Source organism: Aulonocara stuartgranti (assembly GCF_965226115.1).
Source record: "Aulonocara stuartgranti genome assembly, chromosome: 14".
Lineage (NCBI taxonomy): Eukaryota > Metazoa > Chordata > Actinopteri > Cichliformes > Cichlidae > Aulonocara > Aulonocara stuartgranti.
In genome coordinates, this window is record NC_138950.1 from 32,825,825 (window position 1) to 32,841,585 (window position 15,761).

Sequence of the window (15,761 nt, forward strand, 5' to 3'; positions counted from 1 at the left end):
AGAATTAAACAAAAAAGTGCCCATAAATGTCTGTCAATCCAACGCTTTGCATTGTGCTTGGTGATGTAAGGCTTGGCAATAGAAGCTCATTCCATGAAGCTCTCTACACAGTGTTCTTGAGCTAATCTGCAGGCGACATGTAGGCTTGTTGCGCCTGACTTTGCAGAAAGTTGTTGACCTCTTGGCATTCTTTAAATTCCATTCTTTCACAAATGTTTGTAGAAGCATGGAAAGATACTTGATTTTATAAACCTTTGATTGGAGCTTCTAAATTCAATCATTTGGATGTGTGAGTGAAGACAATACAGTGTAAATAGATGCATATTGACACCAGTTACTCAAAACACGATTGGAGCAGAAACTAAAAGTTTAAAAAAAGAAATTCTCAAAATTAGTTTGTACTTCAGCGAACTTGCTTAAGTAAATGTACTTAACAGTAGTTACTGTCTCTGCCCTTTTGCCACGTCTTTTTTAATAGCTTTTCTTCATGAGTTGTTTAGGCCTTTCTGTGTTCTGTTAAATAATTCAAGCATGTGAATAGAAGCTCAAAAACAAATCATAGCCTGTGTTTGTGGACTTGTGACAGGGTGCGATAAGGCAGTACAAAAATCAATTCTGCCTGCGCTCTGCCTGCGCTCTCCCTCCCCGCTGGCTTTGTCTTTGTTGTCCAGTCTCTGTCTTCAACCAACCACCGTTGGAGAAATATCTACTGCTTCTTTGAATAGGATAATTTCACCGTCATTACATACCCAGCTCGAGTCCCATAAGCCACATCTCCACCCCTTTGTGGCTTAAAGCAAAGTATTACTTGGGCTTTGCTGTTCTGAAGCCATTCCAAAAGCAAATTATTGTAGCACATTGCCATCCATCATCAACTGTCAGTCAATGAACTGAAGGACTGATCATGCAATCTGTCGCTTTTCTGGAGAATATTGATGAAGACATTTTGAGGTGATGAATGGTGAGGAGTTTACATGATGTGTGACTATCCATGAATAACTGTTGATAAATCATTTATGGAATAATTAATTAGTGCAGTTTGATGCGCTTGATGGAGATTCTGCATAGCAAGCAAGAATCTGGCAGATGAAGTGATCTGGGGGTTCGCTTTATCTTATTTTGGCACCAAAACACAATCAAAACAGTGCTTTAGGTCAGACTACATTGTGTATTACACAAAGCACAATGCGACTAGTGGTTACTGAGCTAATCCATCACCTGCTGATGCGAACTCTGCCCTGAACTATCCAAATTTAGCAATTATCTAGGAAGCTGTAATTAGTCCTTTATGCATGGCTGTGGAAGACGTATTTAGCCTTGTAAGCCATTTCCCATTTTTGGGTGGACTGAGGCTGAAAACAATAAATACACACAGCCTCTCCCCATTCATAAAGTTCTTTTACTGTGTGTTCTTTCACGCTTCCTTTTATTTTCTTTTTGGGGATAAAAATGCCACATTGAAAATAAAGACAACAAACCTTAATTAAATGTTGTTATTCTGAAAGTTGCTATAAAAAAATTGGCTGCACGAGTTTTGATTGGGTTAATATTTCATGAACGTGAATATTTGAGTTCATTAATGTGCAGGTGATGATTCCTTGTTATCTACTATTTTGAAATGTCTTTAAAGGAGTGCTATGGTGATTTTTTTCCTTCATCTTTAATAGTTGAGGGAGTCATGAAGAGCATGAGATATCCTGCCTTCTCTACGATGCATCATGGGCAGGGGTGTCCAACTCCAGGCCTCAAGGGCCGGTGTCCTGCAAGTTTTTAACTGTACTAATTCTGTACAGTTCATATAAGTTTAAATCAAGCTTGGTAAAGCTTGAGCCTAACCAAACATGACACATGTTCTAAGAAAACAAGATGTGGAGTAGATATATTTATATACAATTAATTTACTTTCTCCTTCAGCCCTGTTTCCAAAATGGGGATGCTTTAAAGTAAATAAAAATAAGAATGCAGTTATGTGCAAACAAATAAACCGAATAACTCAATACAAATTTAGAAAGTACAGCATATTGTACTGCTGTATTGTTTAAATAAAGGATGCCAAAGACATTTTTAAAGAATGGTTTCAGGTTTCAGAATGAGCATGTTTACCACTGCATTGCATCACCTCGACTTTCAACACTGTAACCATTTGGGAACTGAGGAAAGCAGCTGCTGTAGTTTTAAAAGAAAAATGTTTTCCCATGCTTGCTCGATATCGAAGTTTAGATGCACAACAATTTGAGACTTCTTTGTTCTAATGTTATTTTGAAAATATGCCATTTTTTCAATGGGTCACAGCTCTGAACTGTTGGAGGCCATTTTAGCACTAGGAATGTTTATTCGTGCAGAATGTGATTAACTGTTATCTTGTTGAAATAACAAGTGCTGTGCAGTCCTGTGGAAAACTAAGCACACCCCTACTGCTTCCATAGGGATGTGGACAATAAACAGCCAGTTGCTGTATATCAAATGCACTTGATTAACTGATTATCAGCAATTGTAAGAACTGCTACAAAAGCAGGAGTTTGGACAGTTTGCTGGTCTGGAGCAGCATTCAGGTGTGTATTAACACAATGCCAAAATGTTTCAAGGAGTGGACATGCTGGTAAATTCACCCAAAGGACAGACCATGACCTAAGAGCAAGTGAACAAAACTCCAGAGCCTCTTGAGTCTGAGCTTCATGTCAGACACATTTAGCATGTTAAACGTTGATGTTCATGGCAGGACTATTTGAAAATAGTGATCAAGTACAGTTTGTTTGGAAGTGTTACAAGAAGAAAGCCAATTCTCTCTGAAAACAACATGGCAGCGTGGCTTATGTTGGGAAAGTTAGATTGGAACAAACTACAAGGCTTCTGGAATTATGTTCTTTGGACAGAGGAGACCAAAGTGGAGCTGTTTAGTCAAACTGCACAGCACCACATCCGGCAAACACAGATAACAGTTTAAAAACCTCATACCAACTGTGAAGCACTGTGATGCATGTTGGTGGAGGGGTGATGATTTGGTTTGTTCTGTTGCTAGACCACCTGGGCACCTCACAGTCATGGAGTTAGTCAAGAATTTCTCTGTGTACCAAGTATTCTAGGGTCAAATGTCAGGCCATCAGTCTGACAGCTAAAGCTTGAGGGAAATTTGATGAAACAGGACAATGAGGCCAAGCACACAACCAATAAAACATTTTTTAAAAAAAAGAAAAGAACCAAGGGGTTGCAATGGCCAAATGTAAGTCCAGATCTCAACCTACTTACAATGTTGTTGTGGAACTTAGCAGAGCTCTGCGTGCTAACCCTCAATGAGCTAAAGTAATTTGTAAACAAGAGCGGACCAAAATTCATCCACAGCAATGTGAGAGACTGATAAATTCATTCAAACAACAAATACATCACATTATTGCTCCTGAAAGGGGTTTTAAGCTACTGAGTACTGTACTTAGTGTTTCATAGGATTGCATGGAGTGGAAACTTTCATTTTCACTTGACTGTATATCCTTCAGTATTATTGTTACCCTGACAGATGTTTAAATTAGATATGTTCTTTAGTTTTAATATCGCCTCCAGAGAAAACCTCACAAGGCAGCATTTCTGTGTTTGGCTTTGCAGTTTTAACTTGCATTTTTAGATGCAGCACCAAACCAGTTTGTACACTGTGTCTGAACTTCAGAAGTGTTCCTGAGTCGGCACAGTAATTTCCAATACTTCTAGGATGCTTTCTTTATACCCAGTCAACATAATAATTAACCACAAGGAATGAGGTTAATTAACTCGGTTTAATTTAGTATGTGTTTTTCAAAGGAAACAATATCATTTCTCAGTTTCACTTTTGCCTTTATACTAAGGCGTTTAAATGTTTGCAGATCTTTTACATCGTTGGTTTATTGAAAATCTGGCTTGTAATTAGAAAAATCATTTGTGTTCACTTCTTCACAGCGACTGACATGATTATCTACTGTTCTCCCCTGCTGTTTACAGGGCAGTGGTGCACATTCAGGTCAACGATGTCAATGAGTTTGCCCCAGTGTTTCGGGAGCCCCAGTATCAAGCAGCAGTGACAGAGGGCAAGATTTATGACAATATCCTGCAAGTGGAGGCTACTGATCAGGACTGCTCCCCACAATACAGCCAGATCTGCAACTACCAGATCACCACTACTAACACACCCTTCGCCATCGATCGTAACGGTGAGTAGAAGTTGGGGTGGAATATTAAACGCATTCGGGAGTTTTTGTAATAGTTGTCACAAAGAAGCTACGCTGTTACCGGTCATATTCAGTGCGCTGTAAGTTTTATTTTGAAACACTTTCCTTGAAACTTTTGTGTGCCCATTTTCTCTCAATGTTCTGCTTCACCTATTTCACTGATTTCCCACAAGTCCAAAAAGATCTTCCAAATCAAGTTTAAAGTTTGTTGCCTTCCCTTGGCTCTTCATCTGATATACAAAAGATGTAAAAACACATTTCTCACATAACGCCACAACACGCATGATCTGAAAATCCCATCCATCCGTACTCACTATAGAGCCATGGGAGAAGTGAACACACATACCTGCATACGCTCTAGTAGAAAAACTTAATACTCTGACAGATATCTCTCCCTGGGGGTAAAATGCACTCTTTAGTCTTTCCAAGGACAAAGTCAAGCTTTGCTCAGAGAGCCATCACTCTCCACAAATCAGATCACAGAAGTCTGTGCACACACAAACATTATATAGACAAACACACACACACGGAGACAAAGAAAAATCTAAGGACACGTTCACATACCCCCGCAAATTTACTTAACTTTGCTGAGTTGCTACTTGTACTTTGCTACATAGGTAGCTATTAATCATTATTTTCTAAACAAAAGTTAAATGTTATCATGAGCCACAAACTCAAATACGAAAATGCCCACAAAATTATTGTGAAATGTGGTTCCACTGTTTTTGTGTGTACTGACCTTCTGTCTTATTACCATTACAATTGTTCAATTTTAAATTGTGAATGTAATAATAGAACTTCATACTTAGAATGCAACATATTACATGAGCATACACTTTAACACTGGACTTACTGTGTCATATACTTTTTAGACAGGCAACTCAAATACGGCTGCTGCATTAGTGCCACCGAGACGGTACATAAACTCTTTTGCCTAAAATACAGAGATGAAAGGCACATTACTGTTTCAATTTTTACTACTGCCAGCAGAGAGTTCCTGACTGTTGAGGTGCTGCAGTAAAAAGGCTGACTGAGTGAGGTGTGGGCCAAACTGCTCCGTGAATGATACAGGAGCGAGGCTGCAGCCTGTGCACGCTCTCTCCATTTCAAGGGGTCTTGCTTAGCTATTGACCGCTGAGGAAAAAGGCTTTGAGAGCTCTTGAACTCAAGAGTACCTGAGGGAGAGGAGAAGATGGTGGGAGAAAAGTGGAGGTTGCCTGTGAGAGAGAGAGTAAGTGGTGAGACTGGGTCAGGGACATAAGCACACTGCAAAGTGTAGCAGGAAAAATCTAAACAAGCAAGGAAAAAACTAGTGATGTTGTAATTTTTAAATAGACCGAAAATCCCATAAAAACACGGGGTATTCATTTTCCTAAGCTTAAAACAACCTCTTCCTTTGTACTGTAGATGCTTAAAAAAGTAAAGTAATCACTAAACTTGCATTAAAGAAAGGGACTTGCTTGGTGGGGGTGCTTCGCCTATGTTAAGATAAGATAAGATAAGATAAGATAAGATAAGATAAGATAAGATAAGATAAGATAAGATAGAACTTTATTAATCCCTCGGGTGGGTTCCTCTGGGAAATTCGATTTCCAAAAAAGCACAGCACCGACAGAAGTTACAGAGTTATACACACACACACACACACACATATATATAAATACAGAGACAATATAAATAAAATATACGAAGGGGATAAATAGAATAAATAGGAATAAAAATAAAAATACAAGTGAATTGCACATTTCAAGTATTGAGTCTATTGCACTGTTGACTATTTACAAAAGTATTGCACAAAAGGTATTGCACAGTGAGGTGAAGAGGCACTACAGCTTAGTTGTTCCCTCCTTTGTCCTCCTGTTTCCCCTCTCTCTCCCCTCCAGAGAGGAGTTAAACAGTCTGATGGCGTGTGGGACAAAGGAGTTTTTAAGTCTGTTAGTTCTTGTCTTTGGGAGAAGCAACCTGTCACTGAACAGACTCTTCTGATTGTTTATGGCCGTGTGCAGAGGATGCCCAGCATTGTCCATAATGTCCATCAGTTTCTTTAATGTCCTTTTCTCTGCCACTGTCACCAGAGTGTCCAGCTTCATGCCGACCACAGAGCTAGCCCTCCTGATCAGTTTCTCCAGCCTGGATGAGTCCTTCTTTGCTGTGCTGCTCCCCCAGCACACCACAGCATAGAAAAGTACTCCAGCAACCACCGACTGGTAAAACATCCTCAGGAGCTTCCTGCAGATGTTAAAAGACCTCAGCCTCCTGAGGAAGTACAGTCGGCTTTGGGCTTTTTTATACAGGTACTCTGTGTTGCATGACCAGTCCAGTTTATTGTCCACCCACAGCCCGAGGTACTTGTACTTGTTGACCACCTCCACCTCCTCCCCCTCTATCTGAACCGGCAGTGGACCTGCTCTAGACCTCCCGAAGTCCACAACCAGTTCCTTAGTCTTTGAGGTGTTGAGTTGCAGGTGGTTTGTGTGACTCCATGCGACAAAGTTCCTCACCAGACTTCTGTACTCCTCTTCCTGATCATCCCAGATACACCCCATGATGGCTGTGTCGTCTGCAAACTTCTGAATGTGGCATAATTCAGAGTTGTAGCAGAAGTCAGAGGTGTACAGGGTGAAGAGAAGAGGGGACAGCACAGTTCCCTGTGGTGCTCCTGTGCTGCTGACCACTGTGTCAGACGTGATGTCCTTCAGCCTGACGTACTGTGGTCTGTCGGTGAGGTAGTCGGAGATCCAAGCCACCAGGCAGGGGTCCACCTCCATCCTGTTCAGTTTTTCTTGAAGCATACAGGGCCGGATGGTATTAAAGGCACTGGAAAAGTCAAGAAACAGGATCCTGACCGTGCCTTTTCCCCCATCCAGGTGTGAGTGGGCTCTGTGTAGGAGGTACAGGATGGCATCCTCCACTCCGACACCCGCCTTGTATGCAAACTGTAGTGGGTCCTGGGCATGTTGTACCTGTGGTCGGAGGAGGTTGAGGAAGAGCCGCTCTAGAGTCTTCATAAGATGTGACGTCAGTGCCACCGGTCGGAAGTCATTCAGCTCATTGGGCCGGTTCTTTTTGGGGACCGGGACGATGCAGGATGTCTTCCATAGGGCGGGCACTCTCCCCAGTCGCAGACTGAGGTTGAAGACTCGTTGTAGCGGCTCCCCAAGTTCAGCAGCACACGCCTTTAGCATCCTAGGACACACCTTGTCTGGGCCTGCTGCCTTTCTGGGGCGAAGCTTCCTCAGTTGTCTCCTGACCTGATCCACTGTGACACTGGGAGATGTTTGGGAAGAGGGGAGGGGGGGAGATGTCTTGCTGCTGAGAGAGGGATTGGAGGAGGGGGGTGTCATGGTGTCAGGAAGGGGGGAAGCGAGGGAGACAACTGAGACAATGAAATGCAATGCAGGCGGAACTAGAGAGATGACAAACTATAGGTTTTTGAAGCCACAAAACACTTCAGAGTGAACCTTTACCACTCTGCTGCTGCAACACTGATTTAGGGAAACAGTAAATACAGTATTCATGCTGTATTGCTGCACCAGGGGGGATATTGCACTACATTCCATGCTTGCTAACATGCTAATATTAGCAAGCAGGTTAATGGTATTTTGATAAGATCCCATTAAATATGGTTAAATATGGGAGGGTTAATTTAGTACAGTAACACTAATTACTTGCTTTTCAGTTATCCTCACCCCAGGTGGATTGAAAGAAAAAAAGATATGCTTTTTTTCCTGCACACTACAGTCAGATGATTTGTGTGCAGGAGAAGGAAAATGGTGGAGCAGAGACTTTTACTGCACTATTATTTTTTATTGCACAAAAGGACAAGAACTTGATGGCGAAGTGCAAACTCTGTCCAGGACAGAAACAACTGTGTTACAATGCCAACAAAGCCTCAGCTCTTTGCAGGCATCTCCACAAACAGCTTTAGCATAAGTCTGGGTTCTTGGGTAGCTTTTTGTTGGCATGCTGAGTGCTGTCCTTAGCGGGTAACAAAAACAGTGATGAGCAGTCAGCCCATGTTTCTACCTGTTCAATCACTTTCAATATTGCTTTTAAGTCTCTTAAGACAACTTGTGTTGTTGGCTTTGTTTTCACAGTAAACACTAAAACAATACATATGTGTGGCTTCATTATGATATATACGCATACATACGGTATATATATATATACACATACATATATATATATATATACATATATATATATACATACATATATATATATACATATATATATATACATATATACATATATATATATACATATATATATATATATATATATATATATATATATATATATATATATATATATATATATATATATATATATATATAAATAAACCCAGCACGCCCCTGCGGGCGGTTTATCCTTCAAGCTCGGGTCCTCTACCAGAGGCCTGGGAGCTTGAGGGTCCTACGCAGTATCTTAGCTGTTCCCAGGACTGCGCTCTGCGGATCTGCTGGAGCCACTCGCCTAGCTTGGGAGTCACCGCACCTAGTGCTCCGATTACCACGGGGACCACCATTACCTTCACCCTCCAAATCCTCTCGAGCTCTTCTCTGAGCCCTTGGTATTTCTCCAGCTTCTCGTGTTCCTTCTTCCTGATGTTGCTGTCATTCGGAACCGCTACATCGATCACTACAGCCGTCTTCTTCTGTTTGTCTACCACCACTATGTCCGGTTGGTTAGCCACCACCATTTTGTCCGTCTGTATCTGGAAGTCCCACAGGATCTTAGCTCGGTCATTCTCCACCACCCTTGGGGGCATCTCCCATTTTGACCTCGGGACTTCCAGGTTATACTCGGCACAGATGTTCCTGTACACTATGCCGGCCACTTGGTTATGGCGTTCCATGTATGCCTTGCCTGCTAGCATCTTGCACCCTGCTGTTATGTGCTGGATTGTCTCTGGGGCATCTTTACACAGCCTGCACCTGGGGTCTTGCCTGGTGTGATAGACCCCATAAAACACCCAGCACGCCCCTGCGGGCGGTTTATCCTTCAAGCTCGGGTCCTCTACCAGAGGCCTGGGAGCTTGAGGGTCCTGCGCAGTATCTTAGCTGTTCCCAGGACTGCGCTCTTCTGGACAGAGATCTCCGATGTTATTCCCGGGATCTGCTGGAGCCACTCGCCTAGCTTGGGAGTCACCGCACCTAGTGCTCCGATTACCACGGGGACCACCGTTACCTTCACCCTCCACATCCTCTCGAGCTCTTCTCTGAGCCCTTGGTATTTCTCCAGCTTCTCGTGTTCCTTCTTCCTGATATTGCTGTCATTCGGAACCGCTACATCGATCACTACGGCCGTCTTCTTCTGTTTGTCTACCACCACTATGTCCGGTTGGTTAGCCACCACCATTTTGTCCGTCTGTATCTGGAAGTCCCACAGGATCTTAGCTCGGTCATTCTCCACCACCCTTGGGGGCATCTCCCATTTTGACCTCGGGACTTCTAGGTTATACTCGGCACAGATGTTCCTGTACACTATGCCGGCCACTTGGTTATGGCGTTCCATGTATGCCTTGCCTGCTAGCATCTTGCACCCTGCTGTTATGTGCTGGATTGTCTCTGGGGCATCTTTACACAGCCTGCACCTGGGGTCTTGCCTGGTGTGATAGACCCCAGCCTCTATGGATCTTGTACTCAGAGCTTGTTCTTGTGCTGCCATGATTAGTGCCTCTGTGCTGTCTTTCAGTCCAGCTTTGTCCAGCCACTGGTAGGATTTCTGGATATCAGCCACCTCCTCTATCTGCCGGTGGTACATACCGTGCAGGGGCCTGTCCTTCCATGATGGTTCCTCGTCTCCCTCCTCTTTCTTGGGTTTCTGCTGCCTGAGGTATTCACTGAGCACTCGGTCAGTTGGGGCCATCTTCCCAATGTATTCTTGGATGTTCCTTGTCTCATCCTGGACTGTGGTGCTGACACTCACCAGTCCCCGGCCCCCTTCCTTCCGCTTAGCGTACAGCCTCAGGGTGCTGGACTTGGGGTGAAACCCTCCATGCATGGTCAGGAGCTTTCTTGTCTTTATGTCAGTGGCTTCTATCTCCTCCTTTGGCCAGCCTATTACCCCAGCAGGGTACCTGATCACGGGCAGGGCGTATGTGTTGATGGCCCGGATCTTGTTCTTACCATTCAGCTGACTCCTCAGGACTTGCCTGACCCTCTGCAGGTACTTGGTGGTTGCAGCCTTTCTAGCGGCCTCTTCATGGTTCCCATTTGCCTGCGGGATCCCCAGGTACTTGTAACTGTCCTCTATGTCTGCAATGTTGCCTTCTGGTAGTTCAATCCCCTCAGTTCTGACTACCTTCCCTCTCTTTGTTACCATCCGACTACACTTCTCCAGTCCGAACGACATTCCAATGTCATTGCTGTATAGCCTGGTAGTGTGGATCAGTGAATCGATGTCTCGTTCACTCTTGGCATACAGCTTGATGTCATCCATGTACAGGAGGTGGCTGACAACTGCTCCGTTCCGTAGTCGGTATCCGTAGCCAGTCTTGTTAATGATCTCACTGAGGGGGTTCAGGCCTATGCAGAACAGCAGTGGGGACAGAGCATCTCCTTGGTAGATCCCGCACTTGATGGTAACTTGTGCTATGGGCTTGGAGTTGGCCTCTAGTGTTGTACGCCACATCCCCATTGAGTTCCTGATGAAGGCTCTTAGGGTCCCATTGATCTTGTACAATTCTAGGCATTCCAGTATCCAGCTGTGGGGCATTGAGTCATAGGCCTTCTTGTAATCAATCCAGGCAGTGCACAGGTTGGTCAGTCTGGTCTTGCAGTCTCGGCTGATTGTTCTGTCTACCAGTAGCTGGTGTTTTGCACCTCTGGTATTCTTGCCAATTCCTTTCTGTGTCCCGCTCATGTATTGACCCATGTGCCTGTTCATCTTAGCCGATATGATGCCTGACAGGAGCTTCCATGTAGTACTGAGGCAGGTTATTGGTCGGTAGTTGGAGGGGACCGGTCCCTTCTTGGGGTCCTTGGGGATCAGGACCGTCCGCCCTTCAGTTAGCCATTCCGGGTGTCTCTCGTTAACTAGCAGCTGGTTCATTTGTGCTGCCAGACGCTCGTGGAGTGCAGTCAGCTTCTTCAGCCAGTAGGCGTGAACCATGTCGGGCCCTGGTGCTGTCCAACTCTTCATACTGGAGACCCTTTCTTGGATATCTGCCACTGTGATGGTTACTGGACCCTGTTCAGGGAGGTCGCTGTGGTCTGCCCTCAGATCCACTAGCCACTGAGCATTGCCGTTATGGGTTGTATCCTTCTCCCATATGCTCTTCCAGTATTGCTCCGTCTCCAGCCTTGGTGGTGCTGTTCTCTTATTGTTCCCTTGCCACTGAGAGTACACCTTTGCTGGTTCTGTGGAGAACAGCTGGTTTATTCTCCTGCCTTCTATCTCTCTGGTGTACCTCCTCAAGCGGCTGGCCAAGGCTGTGAGTCTTTGCTTGGCAGTTTCCAAGGCCTCAGGTATGGACATGGATATATATATATATATATATATATATATATATATATATAAATAAATGTGTTGGTGTGTTGAAAGTACACTATATTGAGGTATATATTCCTTACTGGTTATTATGAGACGATGCATTTCAGGTCATTTTACAGACTAATGAGAAAGTATTTAACAAGGGGTAATTTAACAACTACTGTAACAAATTACTTTTTTTTATATCAAGTAATGTGTCATACGTTACTTTTTTGGAGTAATGAGACAACACTGATAGCTACTGTATAGCCCTATAATCGACATCATAAACTACACCATAGCCTGATCGCCACCTTTGAAGAAATGGAACTACATGGTGCAGTCATGTAGATTTCAGCAGACCTCTGATAGCTCTGTATAGTAATAATACGCTTTGTAAACAGTTTCGTCTGTCCTGTCTTGTTCCTGAAAAATTTGATTTTTTTGGCTTTGAGTCCAGCCTGAACACCTCCTTTCACTTGTGATGGCAGGGAAATGCAAATATTGTCCACTGTGTTAATGGGTCTGCACAAAATCATCGCAGTTTATTAGCTTGGTGACAAGTTTCATCTACAATCTGTAAACGTGCAACACCTGTTAATTATTCCAAAGTAACATACTAATAAAATACTAGAATTTCACACACTGAAAATAAAGGCCAGACTTTTTGCATGAGCTATATAATTATTGCATGCCAAATAATTTGTCACACCACATGTTGTCATGTTTCGGCTGTGTGGCAGGCAGGAGAGGACCCAAACGCAAACTCACGGGGACAGAACTTGAACTCAAAAGCACAGCTTTAATTGCTGGAAAAATAGAACACAGGTAATACAAAACTAAACTGGGAAAGCTAATCATAAAGTATACCAGGAGACACGGGGAGAATCACACACAGCATGAGGGAGACAAGGCCACAAAAACACAATGTCCATCAAAAGCATAGGAGCACAGGGAACAGTTCACAACTCCTCAGGGGGCCGGCCCGGAGGCTGACGGCACAGGAGTTCATAGTCAAACAGTTCCGGGGGCCGTCCATGCGGACGGCAACGGCGGCGACATGGAAACGGTTCAGGGGCCGACCGTGCGGACGGCAACGGTGTAGAAACAGTTCAGGGGGCCGACCTCGACGGCGGTGACGTCCAGCTGGTGGCCCGGAAAGTGGCCGGCGATCCCGAGGTGCCGAGGCCGGACCAGGCGTGGCAGAAGCAGAGGCCGAGGCCGGACCAGACGAGGATGAAGACTCGGATGGAGTGGACCAGGCGACTGCGTGGGCGGAGACACGGAGGCCGTAGCTGGCGTGGATGAGGCTGCTGGTGGAGCAGCTGGTTGCTGGACGGGCCCCTCGGGCCCTTCAGCTGACGAGGCATGAGGCTGGACGGGCCCCTCGGGCCCTTCAGCTGACGAGGCATGAGGCTGGACGGGCTCCTCGGGCCCTCCAGCTGACGAGGCATGAGGGGCTCCTCGGGCCCTCCAGCTGAAGCAGTGGCAGGACCAGTAGGTGCAGAGACTACTGGCTGAACAGAAGGCTGAGCGGGTGATGGAACAAATGACTGAGCTAAACACTGGGGAGCTGGCTGAGCTTCACAGTGGGCTAAGGGCTGAGCTAACGGAAACACAGGAAAATGAACTATGGACTGGGCTGCTAATAGAGCTAATGACTGAGCTATAGACTGAAAAGCATGCAGTAGTGATGGTGATGATGGTTGTGGACTGTACTCTCCTGAGCCTCTGGAACACAGGGAGGACTGCTGGGCGGGGTTGACCAAGTCTTCAGCAGAAACAAGAACGGGTGCAGGCACCTGACGGACACTAGCCGCTCCCACCCGAGGAGTAGGTACGGGTGCAGAGACGAGCTGTATCCTGGCTGCCCTCACCCTGGGGACCGGCATGGGTGCAGAGGTGGACTGGTTCACAGCCCCCCTCACCCTGGAAGCCGGGACAGGCAACGGCTGGGCAACTGCCCTTCTCACCCGAGGAGCTGGTACGGGTGCAGAAACTGACAGAGCCTCAGCCAGCCTGGAAACCAGAGCAGGGACCAACTGGACCTCAGCCTCCCTCACCCGAGGAACTGGTACGGGTGCAGGGGTACGCTGGGCCCGAGCTGCCCCGGGAGCAGGAACACGAGCTGGCAAAGGAGCGGGCTCAGAAAAAACAGTCTTAGAATTGGCAGGCTTAGGGTTAATATGTACTGGGTCGACAAAAACAGACCTATCAAAAATGAACTTAGCATTTTTCCCCACCATGTTCTTCAGTCTTTGTTTTAGCAGGTTTTGACGTCCTTGGGTTAACGGTCTTAGAGTGAGCTGACTTGGGGATGACTGAACCAGACTTGACAAAACCTGAACTGACAGAACCTGAACTGAGTGTTTTAGACCTGGTGACATTGCTCACAGTTTTTCCTTTAAAAGCATTTACAGCCTTTGGCGAGTGATTATTGTCTTTGATTTCTTCTGTTCAGAGGGAGCTTTGGTGCAAGCGGGGCAACAGGCGGAGGCTTTTGGCAACTTCGGGGACCTCCAAAAGCCAGCCGAGTTCCGTGGAATATGTGCTCAAAATCCGGAGCGCGCCACGGCTTCCAGCGGAGCTCCTCCTCCAGCTGGGCGAGGGCTGCCTCCTGGCGCTCATACAGCTGAGAGCGGTTTGCTGGGTCCATGTAATGGTCGTAGTCTTCTGTCATGTTTCGGCTGTGTGGCAGGCAGGAGAGGACCCAAACGCAAACTCACGGGGACAGAACTTGAACTCAAAAGCACAGCTTTAATTGCTGGAAAAATAGAACACAGGTAATACAAAACTAAACTGGGAAAGCTAATCATAAAGTATACCAGGAGACACGGGGAGAATCACACACAGCATGGGGGAGACTACGACACTGACAAAGAGAAACACAGGGCTTAAATACACAGAGGGATAACGAGGGAATGAGACACAGAAGGAGACCACAGCTGGGAGTAATCAGGCTGGACGAGACAAGGGAAGCAAAACTAGAAACACTCACATGAGACATGGACCTTCAAAGTAAAACAGGAAACACACTGACTGAACTCTAAACATGCAAACTTAACAGCAACTGAGAAGACAGACTATAGGGACCAGAAACATGGTACATAGAGGTCACAGTAGACACAACATTGAACACAGGGAAGCCATATTACAAAGCCAAAGAACTAAACCTATGATAACCATAACTGAAATCTAGGGAAACAAGAAACAGTACAACAAAGGACTCAAAACATACTCCATAATATAAAAAACACGAGATTTCTTCAAAATAAAACAGGAAACATGAGAGGCAGACATGACAACATAAGACAACAGACATGAAACACATGAAGGGCAAGGGAGACTTCACAGGGGTTGAAAACACAAGGGGGAGCTAATAAGCAAATGAACATAGGAAACCTAATAAGCTTAAACATACACTATGAACATCAAAATGAACTAAAACTCAAAACACTGGGTCATAAGACCCAGGATCGTGACACATGTATGTTCAAGTGTTCCAGTCCAGTGACTCAAATTAGCTGAGGTGAAGCCCACCAGCAGCTGCCAACACCAGGTACTTGTGCAGTCATCCCCTTGTCAAAGCACCCTAAATCAGGGCTGCCCAATCCCAGTCCTCGAGAGCTACTATCCTGCAGCTTTTAGATGCATCCCTACTCCAACACAGCTGAATCAAATGGTTTGATTACCTCTTCAGCATGCCATCATGTTTGGCAAAGGCCTGATAACAAGCCATTCATTTGATTCGGGTGTGTGGGAACAAGGATGCATCTAAAAGCTGCAGGACGGTAGCTCTCGAGGACCGGGATTGGGCACCCCTGCCCTGAATACTTCTTAGAATAAGTCGAATTTTGAATTTTAGCCCTCATCCTACATACATACACATCCTACATAATTTACATACAGGGACTACTGAGTTGCATCCCTGGGGACCCCAAAAATAATTTACAATGAGAAGCAATTATCATAGCAAATAATAATAGCAAAACTTATTATGTCTTAGAGCATTATCAGTTATGCAATGAACATTGCATATTTTCTAACATCAAAATCTTTGGGTCAGCTCTTGTTTCACCACAGCAGACTGAT

At 45.1% G+C, this 15,761-nt stretch overlaps 1 protein-coding gene across 1 annotated transcript in view; it reads left to right on the forward strand.

Moving 5' to 3' along the window:
- The window catches only part of LOC309687253 (calsyntenin-2-like), a 341,001-nt gene that overhangs the window by 193,969 nt on the left and 131,271 nt on the right, over window positions 1–15,761 (forward strand). Inside the window, exon 6 of the mRNA XM_082502078.1 lies at window positions 3,967–4,175. Coding sequence (XP_082358204.1) covers window positions 3,967–4,175 — 209 coding nt within the window. The remainder of the gene's footprint in view (window positions 1–3,966; window positions 4,176–15,761) is intronic.